At 32.6% G+C, this 17,800-nt stretch overlaps 1 protein-coding gene across 1 annotated transcript; it reads right to left on the bottom strand.

Annotated features, from left to right (window-relative positions):
- Window positions 1-13,835: 13,835 nt before the first annotated feature.
- Window positions 13,836-17,777, bottom strand: LOC111406359 (nicotinamide adenine dinucleotide transporter 1, chloroplastic-like). The gene is made up of 9 exons (XM_023035773.1): window positions 17,359-17,777; window positions 17,089-17,190; window positions 16,638-16,744; window positions 16,349-16,397; window positions 16,087-16,196; window positions 15,245-15,339; window positions 15,050-15,138; window positions 14,851-14,945; window positions 13,836-14,226 (listed from the first exon to the last, which is right to left on the bottom strand). The coding sequence occupies exons 1-9, from the start codon at window positions 17,426-17,428 to the stop codon at window positions 13,990-13,992; spliced, it is 954 nt and encodes a 317-aa protein (XP_022891541.1). The 5' UTR covers window positions 17,429-17,777; the 3' UTR covers window positions 13,836-13,989.
- Between the last annotated feature and the right edge of the window lie 23 nt (window positions 17,778-17,800).

Genomic DNA, 17,800 nt, shown 5'->3' with positions numbered 1-17,800 from the left:
ATAAAATCTTTTGTCAGTCATGGCGTTAGTTCTAGAATATAGCTAAAGAATCATTGCATAGCATTTTCATGTTACTTTTATTGGAGAGGAGAATAGAAGGAGTTATGTTGTATTTTCATTTTAATGTCATTCACTTATTGAGCTGATAAAGCAGGTCGTTTATGGAAATTGTGGCATGATCAATTATAATGAATTTATTCACATAGTAACTATGGTAAGCATCTAATGACTTCATTGCTTTACTTAAAGCATGTTTGACTAAGCTTAAAAAAGTTTTTCTGCCTAATATAGTTAGACATGCTATTTTTCTTGTTACAAGTTAAAAAAGTTACTTATTTACGTATAAGTATACTTTTTGATCTTGGCAATAAAAGTTGTTAGGGACTTTTTATTAACAAAAGCTTCCTGAATTTTGCATGTTATTTATGTTTTACATGTTTGGTGTTGAGATTTTAATTTACTTATAAGTTGATGTACTTGATTTGTAGCTATATGACCATCAGCATCACATAGGCCTTCTCATTCTAGAAAATGAGTGGTTTCCATTTACGAACAAGCTAAAATTGCTGCTGAATCTGCTGAATTGAAGTTTAAGCATGAAAAGGCAACTCATGCATCTAATTTGGCAGATCCCAGAAAGCGGGAAGATAGTTTGAAACATGTTATCGGAATTGAGAAAGAATTTGCTAAAAATGCATTATTTTGTAAGGTTCTCCCTTTTATTTTTATGATGTGTATGGTCCTTGTCATGATTTCTAATATGGCGAACTTATGTACATTGAAAATTCATTTGATGAGTACTTATCCAAAAAAAAAAGTTCATTTGATGAGATGCATGCAAAATTGGCCGATGCAAAAATTGCAGCAGAGACTAAACTGGCTGAGGCACAAAGTGTGATGGAGAATGCTCAAAAGAAGTTCATGGAGGCAGAGGAAAATATGATGGAGAATGTGACTAATGGATGGAAACTAAGTGTGTCAATTATTTTTTCCCTTTAAAGTTCTCTTTCGAAATAATGATGCAATAATGTGCTAAAGCTTCTTTCTCATAATTTTTTTTGCTTCAATGCGGGCAGGGAAACTACCCAAAGAGATGGACTTTATTGAGAATGGCATTGTGCAACTCGTAACTTAGCATCATATCAAGTGGCTTGTCAGCGGCAGCTAATAAATATTATTCAAGGTATAATGCTATTAAAAAAATTTCTTTATGACCACTCCTATAAAAGAGAATATCCTACTTCACTATTCATTTTGAAACCTCATTCGCACACCTATCTAGTCCCACTATTCATCAACCAAATTGCTCTATACGACACCATTTGTGGAAGAGAAAAACCACTTAAAAAAAGGAACTTTGACTCTTTGGTTCTCATTCTCTCTTTCCCTATACCCTAATTTCACTTTCCTCTCGTGATCGCAGAGAGGAAACCTAAATCATTTGCAGCCCTATTGAGATATATACCTGTAAACATAATTTTCAATGGTTGAATTTCTTCATATTCTCTATGTCGCTTCCGGTTTGTTTAGTTGGATTGTTGAATTTGCGTTTTTTTTTTCATTTCTTTTTTTATCTTTTAAGAAATTTAACTTAAAATACCTAAAGTCTATTCATTTCATGTTATTTATTTATTTTTAATTTTTTCCTATTGTGTTATGGTGTTCAATAAGAGATTTATTCCTTTTTTTGTTTGATCTTTTAGTAGATTTCGATCTTATAAGAAATTGAACTAAAATACCTCAAGTCTGCTCCTTTGATGGTTATATAGTTTCACACAACTACTTTTAAGTGTTAATTGATTACTTCTCTTTCTTTGCAGTTGTGTGAAACTTATATGGAAGAACCGAACATTAGCACAAAAATTGAAGAGTATTGACAACATGTATGTTGATTCCATATTTTTTTTGTTTGAAGGTTATTTTTTTAAAAAACAATTCGTTCCCTTTTTAGTTTTTTTCCTCGTAATTTTAGATTCTAATGTTTTGTATGTATGAACCTACCATTGTGTTTTTTTCTTTATGCGTATTGTTCGATTGTATTTTTTACTTCTTGAAGTGTTTGATTGTATTTGTTTGTTGGTCATATTGACAACTGCAACAGTGCAGTCTCCGTGACTGAAATTTTTCTCAAAAATTTATTTTTCCTGTCTCCTTTGACTCTTTTTCGCCATATACATGGTCTGGGAGACTAGGACAGTGATACCACATCGAGAGTAGTTTATGGAAGCTACTTCTCAATGATATATACAATTTGATAGATTGAATGGATGGCCTATACTTCAACTAAAGGCAAAAAGGAATTAAGAGTTCAAGAATGACTTCTAGCCACTTATCCTGTCTTTTATTTATTTACTTTTGTTAACGGGTTCTTATATTCACTAGCAATATGTACAACTGAAAATCCTACAGGGTATTTAAAGAAATTATTTTGATGGGTACAAAGGTTGCATGTATATATCTTCAAATATTTGTATAATTCATAGTCCACAGTTATCGGTTGTTTTCAAGTCATGTAAGCTTGTTTATATGTCTTAATCATTACTATTGTGCCGTATGCTCATAGGGATAGAACTATTTTTTTCCTTCCTTTTTACATCTCTTTTTTCCTGTTAGTTAATGTTTCAATATTTCAAGTGGAGATAATTACTATGATGTTTAGTTTAGTGTTGACTAATGTGCCACTTCAATTAGAATTTCTTCACATGATACTGGAAAGACCATGCTAGACGCTTCTTTGGGGAAAATTATGACAACATGTGAGAAGATCACTTGACTTCTGTCAGAATGTGAAAAGTAGAAGTAAAATAGGGGTAGGACGTTACATAGTTCGAAGCCTTAGATACCGAGTAAGTGAAATATCTTTTATCTTGAAAATGTGATTTGAACAGTGGCTTTAGTATACTGTGAAATATTGCACTTGATTCTTGTTTGAATTGCCTTGTAGTTTGTTGGCAAAGCATGTAAGCAATTTTATAATAGTGAAGAACTCTACTCACATTCCACTATCCTCTGCAATCTTATCCTCGTTCACTCTTCAGGTAAATTAACTCAATCATGCACTTGTGTGTGTTTAAAATTTTAAAGATTGCTCAGTACACGTTAATGCTCAGTATACATATTTTAAAATTTTTAATGTTGATAGGTTTGCGCACTAAATTGGATGATATGACCCGTTACAGCGACATTGTCTCGATATTGTCATTTTCAATGATTTCAAGAGGTAAGGTTTTTATAATTTAATTTCTTCTTCGGCTGGAATTGAATTCGATTATCTTCAAAATTTTAGTTTTTATGCCATGCTTTTAATTTTTAAAATATACCAATTGTATAGATTTCCTCGAACAGCGCCACTATCAGCTCCTTGCTCATCTTGGGTATCTACAGCCTCCCTGATGCTAAATTCAGGATAAGTATTTTTTGTAATCCTCGATTTTATGAGATGCCAAAATGTCTTATAATATTTGATTTCACTTACTCCATTTCAAACTTGATTAACAATAAGTGTCCAATAAATAATGAATCAGAATATAGAGTCCGTGTATTTTAATTATAGGAAAATGTTTTACATTGTAAGAAGTTCAATTTTAGAAGACAAACTATTATAACTGAGTATCCTCTTTATAATTGGTAGTGAACTTAATGGTCTATAAAATTTTCATAGCATATTATAGTAAAAAAGTTTTGAAACATAGTTTGTTTGTAAATTTCCTAGAAGAGTACAATGTGACAGAAGGCATAGTATATCCTGCTTTAACTCTCAAATACAAGCATAATTTTTTAGTAAACGTCACTTCATTCAGGAGTTTATGACATTGAAAGCCTAAGCAGATGTTAACACATGTCCTTGGGTTGTGAGGGGATTTATGTATATGTTCACAATGCATACATATTTTGATTGTTAATATCTGTTGGAGAGCAAGTTTTGACCCTAAACTAAACTGTTTAACTGGATCTTGTTGCTGACTTCTTAAAAGGTTGAACTTGGGTCAAATATTCAGGAAGTTCATGCCTTTTCCACCATCGATGGCTATTCTCTTGATGTCTTTATTGTTGATGGTTGGACATATGAGGTATTTCCATTCTTAATTTTTATTAAGGTCATGGTTAGAGTGTTTTGTTCCTTTATAAACTACAACCTTCTTCTGTTGTGATGCAATATGTTTGAAAATTCTAATTATATTCATATGTTTGTAAAGGAAATATATATTCTTCTGTGAAACTTTGTGCTTCTCTTTTCGAAATTTAGTTCTTTCCTTTATAGATTTCTAATTTCTTTTTTGTTCCCCGAAATCGTGTAATTCTTTTTGCCACTTTATTTATGCAATTGTTGTAGTCAAGTTAAAGGCAATAAATATTTTAAAGATCATTTTAGTCATTAATAATTAAATAGCAGTATGTATTGATGATAGACAAAATTCATATTCCCAAGGGAAATTCGTGTACAATTATAACTTTAATGATAAGTGAGGATATTGTCATTTTATGTATTGTATGCCATGGTTTAAATAGCAGTGGCCTTATCATTTTATCAGCTTGATGAAGTAGATGGATACCCTATAGCTCATTTGTTGAGCCTCCACTATTATTTCATTTTTAAAATGAAATACCAAACTGAAAGGTCTTTGTTCATTTGCTTCTCTGAAGTTAATAAAAAGAGTTCTGACTGACCCTATTCGATAACTTTTCAGGAGGTTGAGCAGCTCCAAGATGCAGTAAAAAGAATTATTGAAGACTGAGGTATTTTTATGCTATTCTTAATAAAAATGTTAGTACTTTGCAATGGTGATTGCATTCCTAGATATATTTTATGTTTATCCTGTAATAGTAAACTTACTGTGGCTAATGCTTGAATTTTATGTTATTTTCCATGAATCGATTTTCTTTAGTTTATCATTTTCTTTTGGTATAGGATAATCTTTGATGCAATCTTGATTGATTAGTAGTATGAAGAAGTTACGTCTTCCTGTGCAGAAACAAAAGACTGCAACATTGAGGATGCAGAATCAAGGAAACACTTCATCACTATAATTATGAATTGCTCTAATCTGGTGCCTACATTCTCAGCTGCTTTTGTGGACCATTTTCGTTCAGAGGTGTTGTGATAGTCCTTTTTTCAAACACATTTGAATCGGGATGTCCCTTGGTGACCTCAATTTAATGTTAAGCTTTGTTCATTTAGCAATTAGAATTTGCAAACCCTTATGAAACCCATTGTATCATCAGGCAACAACATCGTCTTTCTCGAACAATCGGTGTCGTGAAGTTGAGTACAACAGAACTTTAAAGGTCATTTATCGATCTTCCACTGCTCTTAGGTATCATCTACCATCTATTGCAAATGCTAAAGCAAGGGTTTTGGTACAGGTGCACTTCAACAACCTGTCTCTAGCAGCACTAAGGTTAGATGTTGGACAATTAAACCCTTGATGGGAACAATCTTGTGTGGAAGAAAATTATAGCCTTTTTACTCCATTACTTATCATAATCTAATATTTCCTGAAGATGGATAACGTTATATGTAAATGATTGTGACTGTGGAAGAAAGCATTATGAAAAGAAAGCTGCAAGCATGGTTGACACTCCCTTAACAAAAATATGTCTTCAGCATGAATCATCGATTCATCAAAATAGTATGTCCTCGTTCCTTTCTCAACTTCTCACGTTTCTTAAGACTTGCCTTTACTGATTATATTGCATATTTTTATTTTACAATCTAATAACCTAATAACGTTTTCAAATCTTAGTTGTTGTTCTAATTGTAGATATATGATACCATCAATTAAACATCTGATGAACCAATACTTCACAGTTCTTTCTGTTAACATTATTTACCTTGAAATAAGTGTGCAGTAATTATTGTGTGTTAGTGTACTTCTTAAAGATGCGCTATAGTTTTTTCCTTATCCTTTATTTTCTCTAACTACACTACTTAATCTTCTTTCCGCCCTTGGGAAAAGATATTGTTATTTAGGGTGTGTTTGATACACCCAAATTTTCCATGGAAAATGGAAAACCAATTCCAATTTCATGTTTTTGCTTGTTTGATAGCTCAATTTTTCCATGGAATTCATTTTCTAACTTTTCATGCCACCTAAGATTTTTCTTGCTTTTCAAGGAAGTGAGAATTGGAATTCTCGGTTACTGTAGCATTTTTAAAATTTTATTTGCTATTATTATTATTATTTTTGTAATGGAAACAAATTCTAAGAATTATTGTAAAAAAAATATTTTTCTTTAACTGACAATTTTCATGTAAAACAAAGTCAAACGAACACCAAAAGATAAATGATTTTCTTGAATTTTTTTGTTGGCAATGGAAAAAAATTTCATCCCCAATACCAGTAAATTCGATCATTTTAATCGATAATTTTCATGTAAAACAAAGTCAAACGAACACAAAAAAAAATTCTATTTCAACATTTTCCACGTGAAAAATTATACCAATCAGACACAATAATTTACAATTTTCAGAAAAATAATTTATAGGCAATTTAATTCCCTAAAATTCGTTTTCTTTTCACCCAAATTTCATCTTTGTAATCAAACGAACTCTCAAATTTATTTCCATCACTCACTTGATTGATGAGGTTTTCGTGTTCTCAGACAACAAATGCCTAATTGCTTTTCATTTCCATAGCTAACATGGGTTTTATAATTATTTACTCTTCGTGTTACCCTGGCCTTTATCTCACATGTAATCTTCTCTACTAATGAAAAAGCTCAACCCTAAAGAAACTCCTTTAGAACGGTAACAAATAAAGCTGTTGAAAATGTTATCACTCTCTTCTTTACAACTTTAATTTTTACACTTCCTTAATCTACCATATCTTTGTATTTCTAATTATTACGTTAATTTCTATGATTCTATTCAGGTTTTTGCCTTCAAGGGTTCCAACCATTGTACACTCATAAATGTAAATGTCTGATTGAAAGTAGAGCAAAAGAATCTAATTCTTCCCAGTCTTCCAAACACTACTATTGCATCTTTTTCTCCAGCTTTGGAGCTCAAGAACTTACAGTTTATTTCCTTTTAAATCTTTTTAAGTGTTTCTTCTGATATTATTTTAGAATATCCGAAGAAAATATGTGAACTCCGTCAAGGAAGAAGTATATAAAGTAATCAAACTTCAAGGAGAGCATATCAATGTTTTGGTTTATGGAGAACCACAAATGTAATAATAGTACTATTATTGTACAGAAGACATTAACAAAACGTTATCACAAACATCTAATAGTTTTTATTAACAATAAACTATTACAGAAAAATTACATTGTGGATTACTTTCACCAATAATTGCCTTCAGTTTGAATAGATGGGTTCAGTCTTATGGGTCTAGGTATATATAGCCACATATAATCTAAATTGATGTCAAGACCTAAAAACAAGGTTAATCTACATTGGATTGGAACTTCAAAAAGTATCCAATGAAGGGAATGCTTACTAGACTTGTTACCATTCTAAATCAGTAATTTGTCTTAAAACAACCAATTCGACTTCCCATTCAAATTCATTCTACTCTACATCTTTTGTGAGATTGTCAGAAATTTTAATGTAATGCTTGCTCCCTCTTAGACTTCGGACAACCTATAAGATTGCTTTCACCATGAACTAGCTAGTAGTAGTGTTATTAGAATTGACAATTCGGTTTTAAACAAAGGCTTACCTCTTAGAAAGTTGGAACAAGTGCTCTACTTGAACTGAGCTGCACACTCCTTCCAATCAAGAAATTGTAGAATTGAAAACACCCAAGCCTTTATTTATTGTGGTCTTCCAAACCGAATGAAACAACTGCTTTTATTCTCTTCTTTTTAAACTCTTACTCGATTAATTGCCCAAGTACATGATAGTTGCTGGCTATAAAAGGTAGTTATAGGAATTTTTTTCCCAATATACGACGCCATTTCCCAAGTTTGAATACAAAAGTAGTATATATAATGCTTTACAATAAATTTAGAATGTGACAATTCCCAAAGTATGTAGACTTGGTAGAAAACAGGGATTACTCATCTGCATCATGTGCACCAATTACTCTTGTTCACATGCGTGAAAGTATTAACAAATAATGCAGTTCTCTGCCATGAGTAAACATGCTACAAATAAAATGGGAATCACTCTTCACATTACTGGTTCTTGTATTTTCTACAACCCTTACACTATGCTATGTACTTCTTTCATCAATTTTAGAAATTATGCATAAATAAACTGAATTATATAACTTGTGGAGCAACTTTTCCAACCCCGTACCTCAAAAAGCAGCTCATCCAGCATCTTGCAAGAAATATAACTACAGCATTTTCTCTTGCTATCTCCAAACAACATGTACAACACTACCGATTAATAGACTGCTGTTAAGAGCATTCTTTGTTGAGCATATTCACCATTGCCAACAACACCATCAATGTTTAGACGTAAATGTTTTTTTTCTTTTTTGCATCTTCTGTAGCCCATTTCCCGTAAGACGATTGCTTTCATTACCTTCATGCTTTTAGTCATCCAACGCTACGCCTTCCATTGCAATTTTTGAATGTTTATTTTCATTTGCTATTTAAAAAATTTATGTTCCTTCGTAATTGTTTCTACTTTCATAATAAATAATAAAGTTGATTATAAATATTTATTAACTTCTAAAAAGCAAGCGCATGAACAAATACCACATTATGAATCGAAAATTTAGGAGAACTTGCAAAAGAAACAAGAAGTATGAGTCTATTCTTCAAGCACACTAACATTACCTTCAAAGTCACAAAATCCGTGCATTGCACTGCACAAGACTAATATAACAAAAATCTCATAATAATTGAATAAATAAAATTCATTCAAACAGCAATTCACCATACTGAACCCTTTTATAAACTTTAAACACTCCATATTGTAAGGGTATATTTGATTGACAATAATTTACATGAAAAATGTCAAATTTTCACCCAAATTCTTACTTTTAGAGTGTTTAATTGACATTTTTCTCTTAAAAACATTTTCTTTAGAGGAAGGTAGATTTTACTTTTCAGGCAATTCACAATTCTCAAAAATTCAACTCACTCCACTCATCTACGCACTAATGTACTCTCTCTCTCTCATCCCACTAATAAAATCAGTCCCACCTCTCTTCTATCTACCCACATAAATGAATTCCATAAAATTGAGTAAGGGTGGGCAACAAGAAAGGTTGGTTTTTGTCGAGACTCTGCTTGACCCAACATTGTCAAGTTTGTTCAGTTTCAAATTTTGACCCGACCCGACCCGATTAGATAAAGAAACCGACCAAAATTGACTCGGTTCAGTTTTTTTTAATACTAAATTTCGAATGAATCCTTATCTGCCTAAACTAAAATCAGAAAAAGCCTAATGTTTTTTCTTCCCGTTGGTAATAGTTTGTCATTTTCAATTCATAAACCATTGTCTCTTAAAAATTTTAAACGAAACAAGGTAATTTAATTAAATTTAAAACATTCTAACGAAATTAAACACAACAAAAATAGCCATCAAGCATGAAAAGCAAATATAATATATTATAGTTATCCAACAATTAAAAATATTACATTAATCCAAACTCAATAAATAAGAAAATAAAAATGCTACAATCATCCAAAATCAAAACTCTCAAAAAAATAAATAACAACGTAAAATGTTACGACTTCCAAATTTGTCACGTTACAAGCAACTATCTTATCCTCATAAATATCACCAAAACAATAGTTAGCATATGTCAATTTGTATTGTGGATCAAGCATAATAGCAATTAACAAACAACTATCCACATTTTCCATTTTCCCCCAATAGAAACAGATAAGTGATTGAGCCTGTGCAAGCAAAACAGATAAAAATGCTACAGGTAGAAGTGGATTCATCAAGTCTAGCTTACATATAAGGACTGAGCAGCTAGGGCCATTGGAAGTTTTTATCTGTAATGCCTGTTCTATAAGAATTAACAACGCCAGTTTCTATGTCTGTAATGTGCTCCTACATTCAAGTGAATTAAGGGAGGAAGCTTACAGTGGGAATTGGGTTTCATTTGAGGATTTGAAGAATGTTAGGTGCTTCCAACAATACCAATAGTTGACAGACAATGTGGTAAAATGCCCAATCCCAGCCCTGAATGTCAACAGAGAATAAGCACATAGTGAGACATGTATCATTTTTAAAGGTAAGTGTGAATATCCCAAGAGAATTAAAGAAACCATGCACATTCAGAGAGAATAGGCAGAAAATTGACTGTCCACATGTACTAATAATTAATATCACTGTGTCTATGTCCATCTATATAGATATTTGTATGTAATAGTGTTGAATATTTGTTCAAAATCAATGGAATCAAAAGAAATTGAAAAACACAATATTTGATTTTTTGCATATGCGTACGCACAGGCTTATTTTTGTGCGTACACAAGATGTGTTTTGACAAAATCAGAATTAAATTTTGCTTCTACTATACATACGTACGGTTTATACTATGTGTACGCATAGTGTTAAAAAATAGCCGTTGGCTAATTTTTCAATTTGAAACTTGGGAGCCGTTTTGGATTAAAAGTTGTCACTTTTCATCTTGTTTTCGCACCATTTCGTGATACATTGATTGAGACCTATAAATAGGTAATGAATGATCAATACAAACATAATTAGAATAATTGAAAATATCTTGAGATCCATATATGATTCCATATTAAATCAAACTATTGATTTACATTCATATTGAAGATCTTCCTTTGTGTTCTTAAAGTTTTTGAGAATTGCACTTGTGCTTTGGTGTTAAATCTTTTACAAGGCTCGATATAATCCTATAAATCGTTTGCCAAAACCCTTAAACATCTCATTTAATCCCGAGAGGGGGCAAATATAGGTTGAGGACAACGATCCCGTGTTCAAACCTCAAATTCGTTTTGACGTATTTCGTGATTTTTATTCATTTTGTTTATATAATTTCGTTGTTGTCTCTTTTTCAACCCCTTATTTTCCAACAAATAATTCCTAGGAAATCATGCATACAGGAACTCTATTATCAGTATATTTCTACACAAGTTGACATTGCAGTAAGGATTTCATCTACTACAACCAGTTCAATTTTGTTACCTGTCTATAATAGAACCCGTCAAATCTCTTGCTATCTCTTGAACCGTCTTGTGAGGTTCTGAATGACAAGGTGACACATATTTAATCAACAAAGAAACCTATTTAACATTAGTCAATGGAAGATATGAATTATCCTCTAAAAGATTTAGCCCCTGTCTGACCCCAATTATATTATTCCCCTATTTGAGCCCCATTACCTGAAAATAAAAATGAGGGAATAGTATTTTTTAGAAAAATGAGTGGTTGAAAAAGAAGGAAAAATTTTCGATTTACGTGTAATATTATTTTATGGAAGATTGTGTAGTTGAAAAGAGGAGAGAGAAAAATGAAATGTAATGTAATTGAATTTAATGGGGATCAAATGGGGGTTACATTTCATTTTTCTCTCTCATATTTTCAATCACGCAATCTTTCATAAAATAATATTAAATGCAATTATTTGTTGGCATTTCTCATTTATGTACTGACAACAACGAACCAAATATCAAAAATATATAAGAATGTATATGAGAACCTTTGTAATCAACATTTAAAACATTCTTTCTTTCTTTCTCTATTTTTTTTTTTTTAAACTGTCTTTTTAATTGGAAATTTAGTGCATTTCTTCCCGGCTATACTACTTAAACAGCGACATTTCTGACAAACTTTTCTTGTAGAACATTGAAGACTTGAGCATTGTCAAAGTTAAAATCAATTTCGAGATTTAAATGTTGTTGAAGTCGCGATATGAGACATTTGCTCAAGAATCAGAGTGGTTTGATAATACTTTATTATTTCAAATAGGGTAATTGGCACAAAACGCTCATATCTTTCAAGTTTATTGTGGAAAACGTCACAACCTTTCATTTTTTGACATTTTCGTCCCTACCTTTTACATTTCTTTGCGCATAAGGTCCTTTTAATTTGTTTTTGACGATTTTACTCTCCATTCAAATAAAAGGAAAAAAAAAAGAAAAAAAATAAAGAACTAATTGCAATAATAGTCCCAAAATTTCAAAAAAATTACCAATCGGTTACAATTTATTGTGAACTGAAAAATTTTAAAATTACCCAAAAAAAAAAAGGAAACTTGAATGTGCAGAGGAATAATCAAGAAATGGAGAAAATTTTGAACCATAGCCAGTGAAACTGAAAATCTTCAAAAATGGGTAAGCATAAATCTCATTTTTTATTTTATGAAAAGTAGATGGAAGGCTTGAGGCAAAAATCACGTAATCTTCAAATTTTTTCATTTTCATTGGTTATGATTAAAAAATTTCTTAATTTCTTGATTATTTTCCTGTACATTCAAGTTCCCTCATGACTGATTTATAATTTTTAAAATAATTTGGGACTATGATTGCAATTAATTTTCTTTTCTTTTCTTTTCTTCTTGTTTCATTTCAATGGAGGGTAAAATCATCAAAATGACCTTCTATGCAAAAAAAATGTGGAAGGTAGGGGCAAAAATGTCAAAAAAATGAAAGGTGAGAATTTTTTCGACAATAAACTTGAAATGTAAGGACGTTTTGTGCCAATTACCCTTTCAAATATTTTAATAAATAAAAATCAATTTTAAATATGGGGCATTACAAGTATACTAAAGGATGTGAATGTATTAGAAAACTAATTCAAAAGTAATAATCCTTATTTCATGCCCATGTTCGACCCCATATTTTAAAAGGAAAATTCTATTTGTACATAATTATTGCACATAATGGTGTCCATAATGTGATGTGGCAGTCATCCGGTTGTTGATGTACAAATATGAAATTTGAATTAAAGGTTAGATCCATTGTCACGTGTAATTTTGGACACCATTATATAAATTATTATGTACATGTAGCACAAACAGCATATTTTATAGAATTCTTAGCTTTTATCAATTTTTCAACTGCATATTTGTCAACATTTATTAAAATCTTTCCACGATCAACGTGGGGGCCCCTCACGTGAGGGGACTCGTGTATAGCAAGCACAAAAACCACCTCAACCATTTTGAAATTTTATTACATTATGGCCTCGTTTGGGAGGGATTTTGAGAATTGATTTTTTGACCGTTAGAAGAAAAGTGGGGTCCACCAGTGAAAGAAGAAGTCAAAAATTATGGCTGAAATAGTGAAATAACGGTCAAAAAATCAATTTTTTGAGATAAAAAATCCCTCCCAAACAGGCCATATAACTTTATTCGGCCAAATAACATTATTTTTAAATTTCACCAACGCGATGGCCAATCAAAAGATCCAAAACCGGCCACCTGTGACCAAATAATATCATTGGCGACGTACTGCAAGAGACATGCACGATAAACAATGTGTTGTTCGACTAATTGTCTAAAAAGGCTAATTGTCTAAAAAGGATAACGCGTGCACAACAACTCAGCTTTATACTTTGGTTGATTCTCTTATGGCGTGTCTACAAAAGTATTTATTTGCAAGGTAGGACTAGTGTTTATCTAATTGTGAATGCATCATGAACGATACTTTTAAAAATTAACTGACTAATTTTCATTAAAAAAAGTGACAATTTCCATGGAAATAATGGCTATCAAACAACAAAAACAGGAAAAAAATGACTATTTTCATGGAAAATAATGGCTATCCAATGCCAAAAGATAAAAAAGTATAATATTTTCCAAATTGAAAATTAAGTCAATCAAACACATTTAATGAACAAATTCCTCACAGCTTAGAACTTATTTTAATTCCATACTTGCAATCAAACACACCTTAACAATTTTTCGTTGTCATCATTCATTGGAACATCATTCCGTCCTCATTGGCTGGGCTTTGTGAATGGCTATAAATAAAGATTGAAGACATACAACCAATTAGGAAAGAGCAAAATCAATCAAACAAAACAGACATTCTTGGAGACTAAAAACGAAATATCATTAATTTTTTCCAGTAAACTTGTTGACCTATTTCAAGCAGGTTTCGTTATTACAATGGTTGAGGGTGTGGATCGGGGGAGAAGAAAGTAACGAGAGACCGATGAATCATCTCGAAACTGGTAAATGTGATTACAGCGGCAGGTGTTGTCCTAAAAAGGTTGGTGGCACACCCCCGATAGAACCCAGGAATGCCTTCTTGTTGAAAAACTTTCTTTATGCAGTCGACTGCACCAGAATAACGCTTCTCAGAGTGGCGGCCTTGTTCTTGAAGCCTCGAGCGAACAACCTGCATTTAAGATTTCTCAGAATTGAGGAATTGATTTTAGGTGGCATATAAGATGGATAGCAATCAAAATGAGCAGCTTCAACCATTTTCAAGAAGAAGAGTTGTTGTAGTCATACAATAATACCAAGAGAGGAGCACGAATTTGCTGATAGACTGCTTGGACTGAAAGAGAGAGGAATCAACAGGAAGCAAGGTTGTCGTAGCCTAAAAGTATTAATACAACATATCTGTGCTGTTAATTGTCCTTTTAAATTGTAACTTTCTTTTTATTCTTATCACACATTCATGTGGATATTCTCATTTTTTGGCAGGTAGATGGGGGAATAAGGCAGGGTGGGACAGTTTAATATTTAAATCTTCTTTGTCTTTAAAGAAAATAAAAACAGAGAATATATTACCTATAATGAATAGTCACGTGGTAGTAGTTAGGAATTTTACATTTAAAATTTCGATTCAACCCAATTTGTCTTATAAATAGGGAGCTGTCATTGGCATCCACATCTCCTTAGGTTGGTCATTGCAACACAAAGGTAAAAGAAACGAGCCTATCTAAGCACATAGCAGATATGCCTCAGTACATAGAAACTAGAATGTCAAAAGATGGAAATTCTCATCACACCATACCTCATGTGGGTACGTCATTGTGGAAGCAAATATTTTTGAAACTGACGAGGCAACAGCAACATCACTTGCACTGAGTTTATCCATTGTGGTGTTATCTAACATCATCATATCGAATAAAAAAGTTTCTGATTTTAGTTCAGATCAAGACAAGTAATACAATGTAATTGTTTTCTAAAGACTGAAAAAGGTAAAAACTTACCCCGATCTGCCAAGTAAATTTTAATCTTCTCATAGGTTGGAAATTGGATGGCAACATGACTGATACCGGCCATAGCTGGCACAAGACCACTGTTGATCACAAGAAATAAAAAAAATAAAAAGTAAAGAGCCAGAAATTATTTCCTTGACACAAATTCAAGCCCCCATACTATTGGCATGATTTCATTTAACTAACCTGTACAATCCACGAACACCCTCTTCATGAGCAATTCTCCTTAAGGCAGATAATGTGCTCCTGTATGGCATTACACTGGTTCTCATTCCTTGTGTCTTCACAAGCAATTGAAAGGGAAAAATGAGCAACAATTTAACTATTCTTTATTTAGAAGAGGTCAATGAAAGGCCCACGGGAAACTGGGTCTCCCATGCATAGGATATGTGCAAAGAAAATTTTACATTCCCCAGTCCAAACAAGGAGTGAAATTTATGTGATTTGACGCCATATTCATCTGGACCGCATTTTTCCATTTAACAAATCAAAATTCTCTATGCATAAGGAACACGGTATATTTCCAGAAAATATATTTTTCAACTCCCTCTGGGTGTGCACCTTAGTGTGAAAAAGAAAATATACTCCTTGAATAATATGAGCAAATGAATTTATGCCGCAACAATCACAAAAAAAAAAGGAAGACGTCTTGCTTCGCTGCACATCAATGAAAGAAATCTATAAAAGATACAGGGACCTCTAGTAAATGAATGAGAATATCCAGATCCAGAAACCAAAAATCAAGAGGAGCTTTCCTTCTTTCCAAATGAACCCAGTGACCGCAAACATAGCACACCTCTACAATAGCTTACCCAGAGTCGAGGTAAGCAAATTTTAATCCTGTAGATTACTTAATTGAGAAGAAAAATACTGAATTCAAATGTCATAAATAATTTATAATATTTCATTGAGCAGAGTTTCATGTTTGCTCATGCATCACTAAAACCAGCCTCTTCATACCAACATCAAAGCTTAATAAAAACAAACCACATTTAATGAATTTACATAAAATTGGATGAGAGGCATACCTGAAGCCTTGTCTTGACAACCCATAGAGGATTTGTGGCAATAGTTGTTGCCGCTCCAGCACCAGAAGCAGCTATCACATTGGCACCAATAGATAGCTTATGATTTACATCTACAATTGCCAAAAAAATAAGGCACAGTAAGTAATGGTACAAAGGGGAAAGCTTGCAGTTTTATTGTTAATTTAAAACAGAAGTGAACATATATTTTTATCAAAAGATAAAATAAACACTTTTTCATTAGAAAAGTAAGTAATAAACTAACCATCAGCTCCAAGAATACTTTTTAATTGCTCATAAATTGTGAAATACACCTGAAAAAATTGTATTGCTGGGTCATTTCGCATGGCATTTTTCTTTCTTGAGACAGGACAGAGAAAAATTAAATATATAACTAAAGACTAGGGGCCTTTGCGTAATGGAGGAAAGAAACATTAGCCAAAAGATAAAAAGGCCTCCCCAAAAGTGTAAATGTCAAGGCAAACGAACTGCTTCAGTAAGCACCATAATAACCACAAGCAGAAAAAACTAGCAAACAATGAAATGTGACGTACTGCCCAATTTGGAAGCAATGCCAGCATCGTAGGGGAGAGTCCACGATACATTCCACGCAACCCCTCCTTCTGGAATATCTGTTCTAGACTCCCAACTATAATACTCCCTGGGCAAGAATAAGAAAGTGAAAGAAATCAAGAAGCAAACAATAAGTCGTGTTTGTATTGTGATATGAAAAAATTACACCCCAGCTTCAAAATAAATCCTTTAATCTTCAAACATTGATTCACTGTCAAGCTTTCACAAATTAAGTAGTAATAAATTTTTTTTGAAAGTTCTACAGATACTGCGTTAGATTTAATTCAACATTCTGTTAATGGAAGATGAATTTACAGTTGAACTTATAAAAAAAGTGACCATCATAGAACTAGTTGCATTTGCAAATTACTGATCTCACTAACTCTATGAATCATAAAACTTCCTAAGGCGACCAAAGATGCGTCACCTCACCTTTCATATTAATATTAGCATTAACAAGCTGTGGTAGCCCATGGACCTGTAATCTAGTCTTTATAACATCCAAAGGACACACAAAAGTGGCTGCAATCATTCCTGCAGCATATCAAGATCACCAAATCAAAATACAAAATTTTCAAGCACAAATCACATTCTCCACAATTATAAACCAAAATCAAACATCATCTTACACAATTAAACAGTACAACATATAAAAACTTTTACAATGACCAGCAAAGTTGTAGAAGAGTGAGAGGCAATTACCGGCAGCGGCACCAGCGCCGGCATTACAGAGCAGCCCCTTGGGACTTGGGCCATGAGTATCAGAGGCCATTTCTGAATCTACAACAATTCGTTTCAAGAAAGTTGGACGTTTCAAACGAATCGGCTACTTTTGAGATGATAACAATAATATCGGAGGCTTGATTACTGGCGGCGGCGGTGGAGTCCTCTCTCGAGAGGCCGATCGCGGAAAACCAGGGTCGCATGGCCAATCCGAACAGCTACGAGGAAAAACTCAACAACCACAAAAACGCATAAAAAATCGAAATTCAAAAGGCTTTTACTTTAATTTCTAGAGATTTTGTTTGTTTATTTTAGCTGCTATATTGGCGATTGGATCGAGAATAAAGAAAAGGGCAGCTCCGCGATAATTCAGAGGGGACGATTTGGGGTTGCGTTGTGGTAGGGAGGAATGTATAATAAT

This window comes from Olea europaea, chromosome 12 (genome assembly GCF_002742605.1).
Source record: "Olea europaea var. sylvestris chromosome 12, O_europaea_v1, whole genome shotgun sequence".
NCBI lineage: Eukaryota > Viridiplantae > Streptophyta > Magnoliopsida > Lamiales > Oleaceae > Olea > Olea europaea.
Note: the sequence above shows the minus strand (reverse complement) of the source record. Positions and strands in the feature narration are given on the sequence as shown.

Excerpts from the sequence above, each read along its gene's own strand:
- LOC111406359 (XM_023035773.1), bottom strand. The coding sequence starts at position 17,428 with ATGGCCTCTGATACTCATGGCCCAAGTCCCAAGGGGCTGCTCTGTAAT. Across the intron at positions 17,191-17,358 it reads CGGCGCTGGTGCCGCTGCCG|GAATGATTGCAGCCACTTTT; the intron begins GTAATTGCCTCT and ends GATATGCTGCAG. Across the intron at positions 14,946-15,049 it reads AATTTACTTGGCAGATCGGG|ATAACACCACAATGGATAAA; the intron begins GTAAGTTTTTAC and ends TGATGATGTTAG.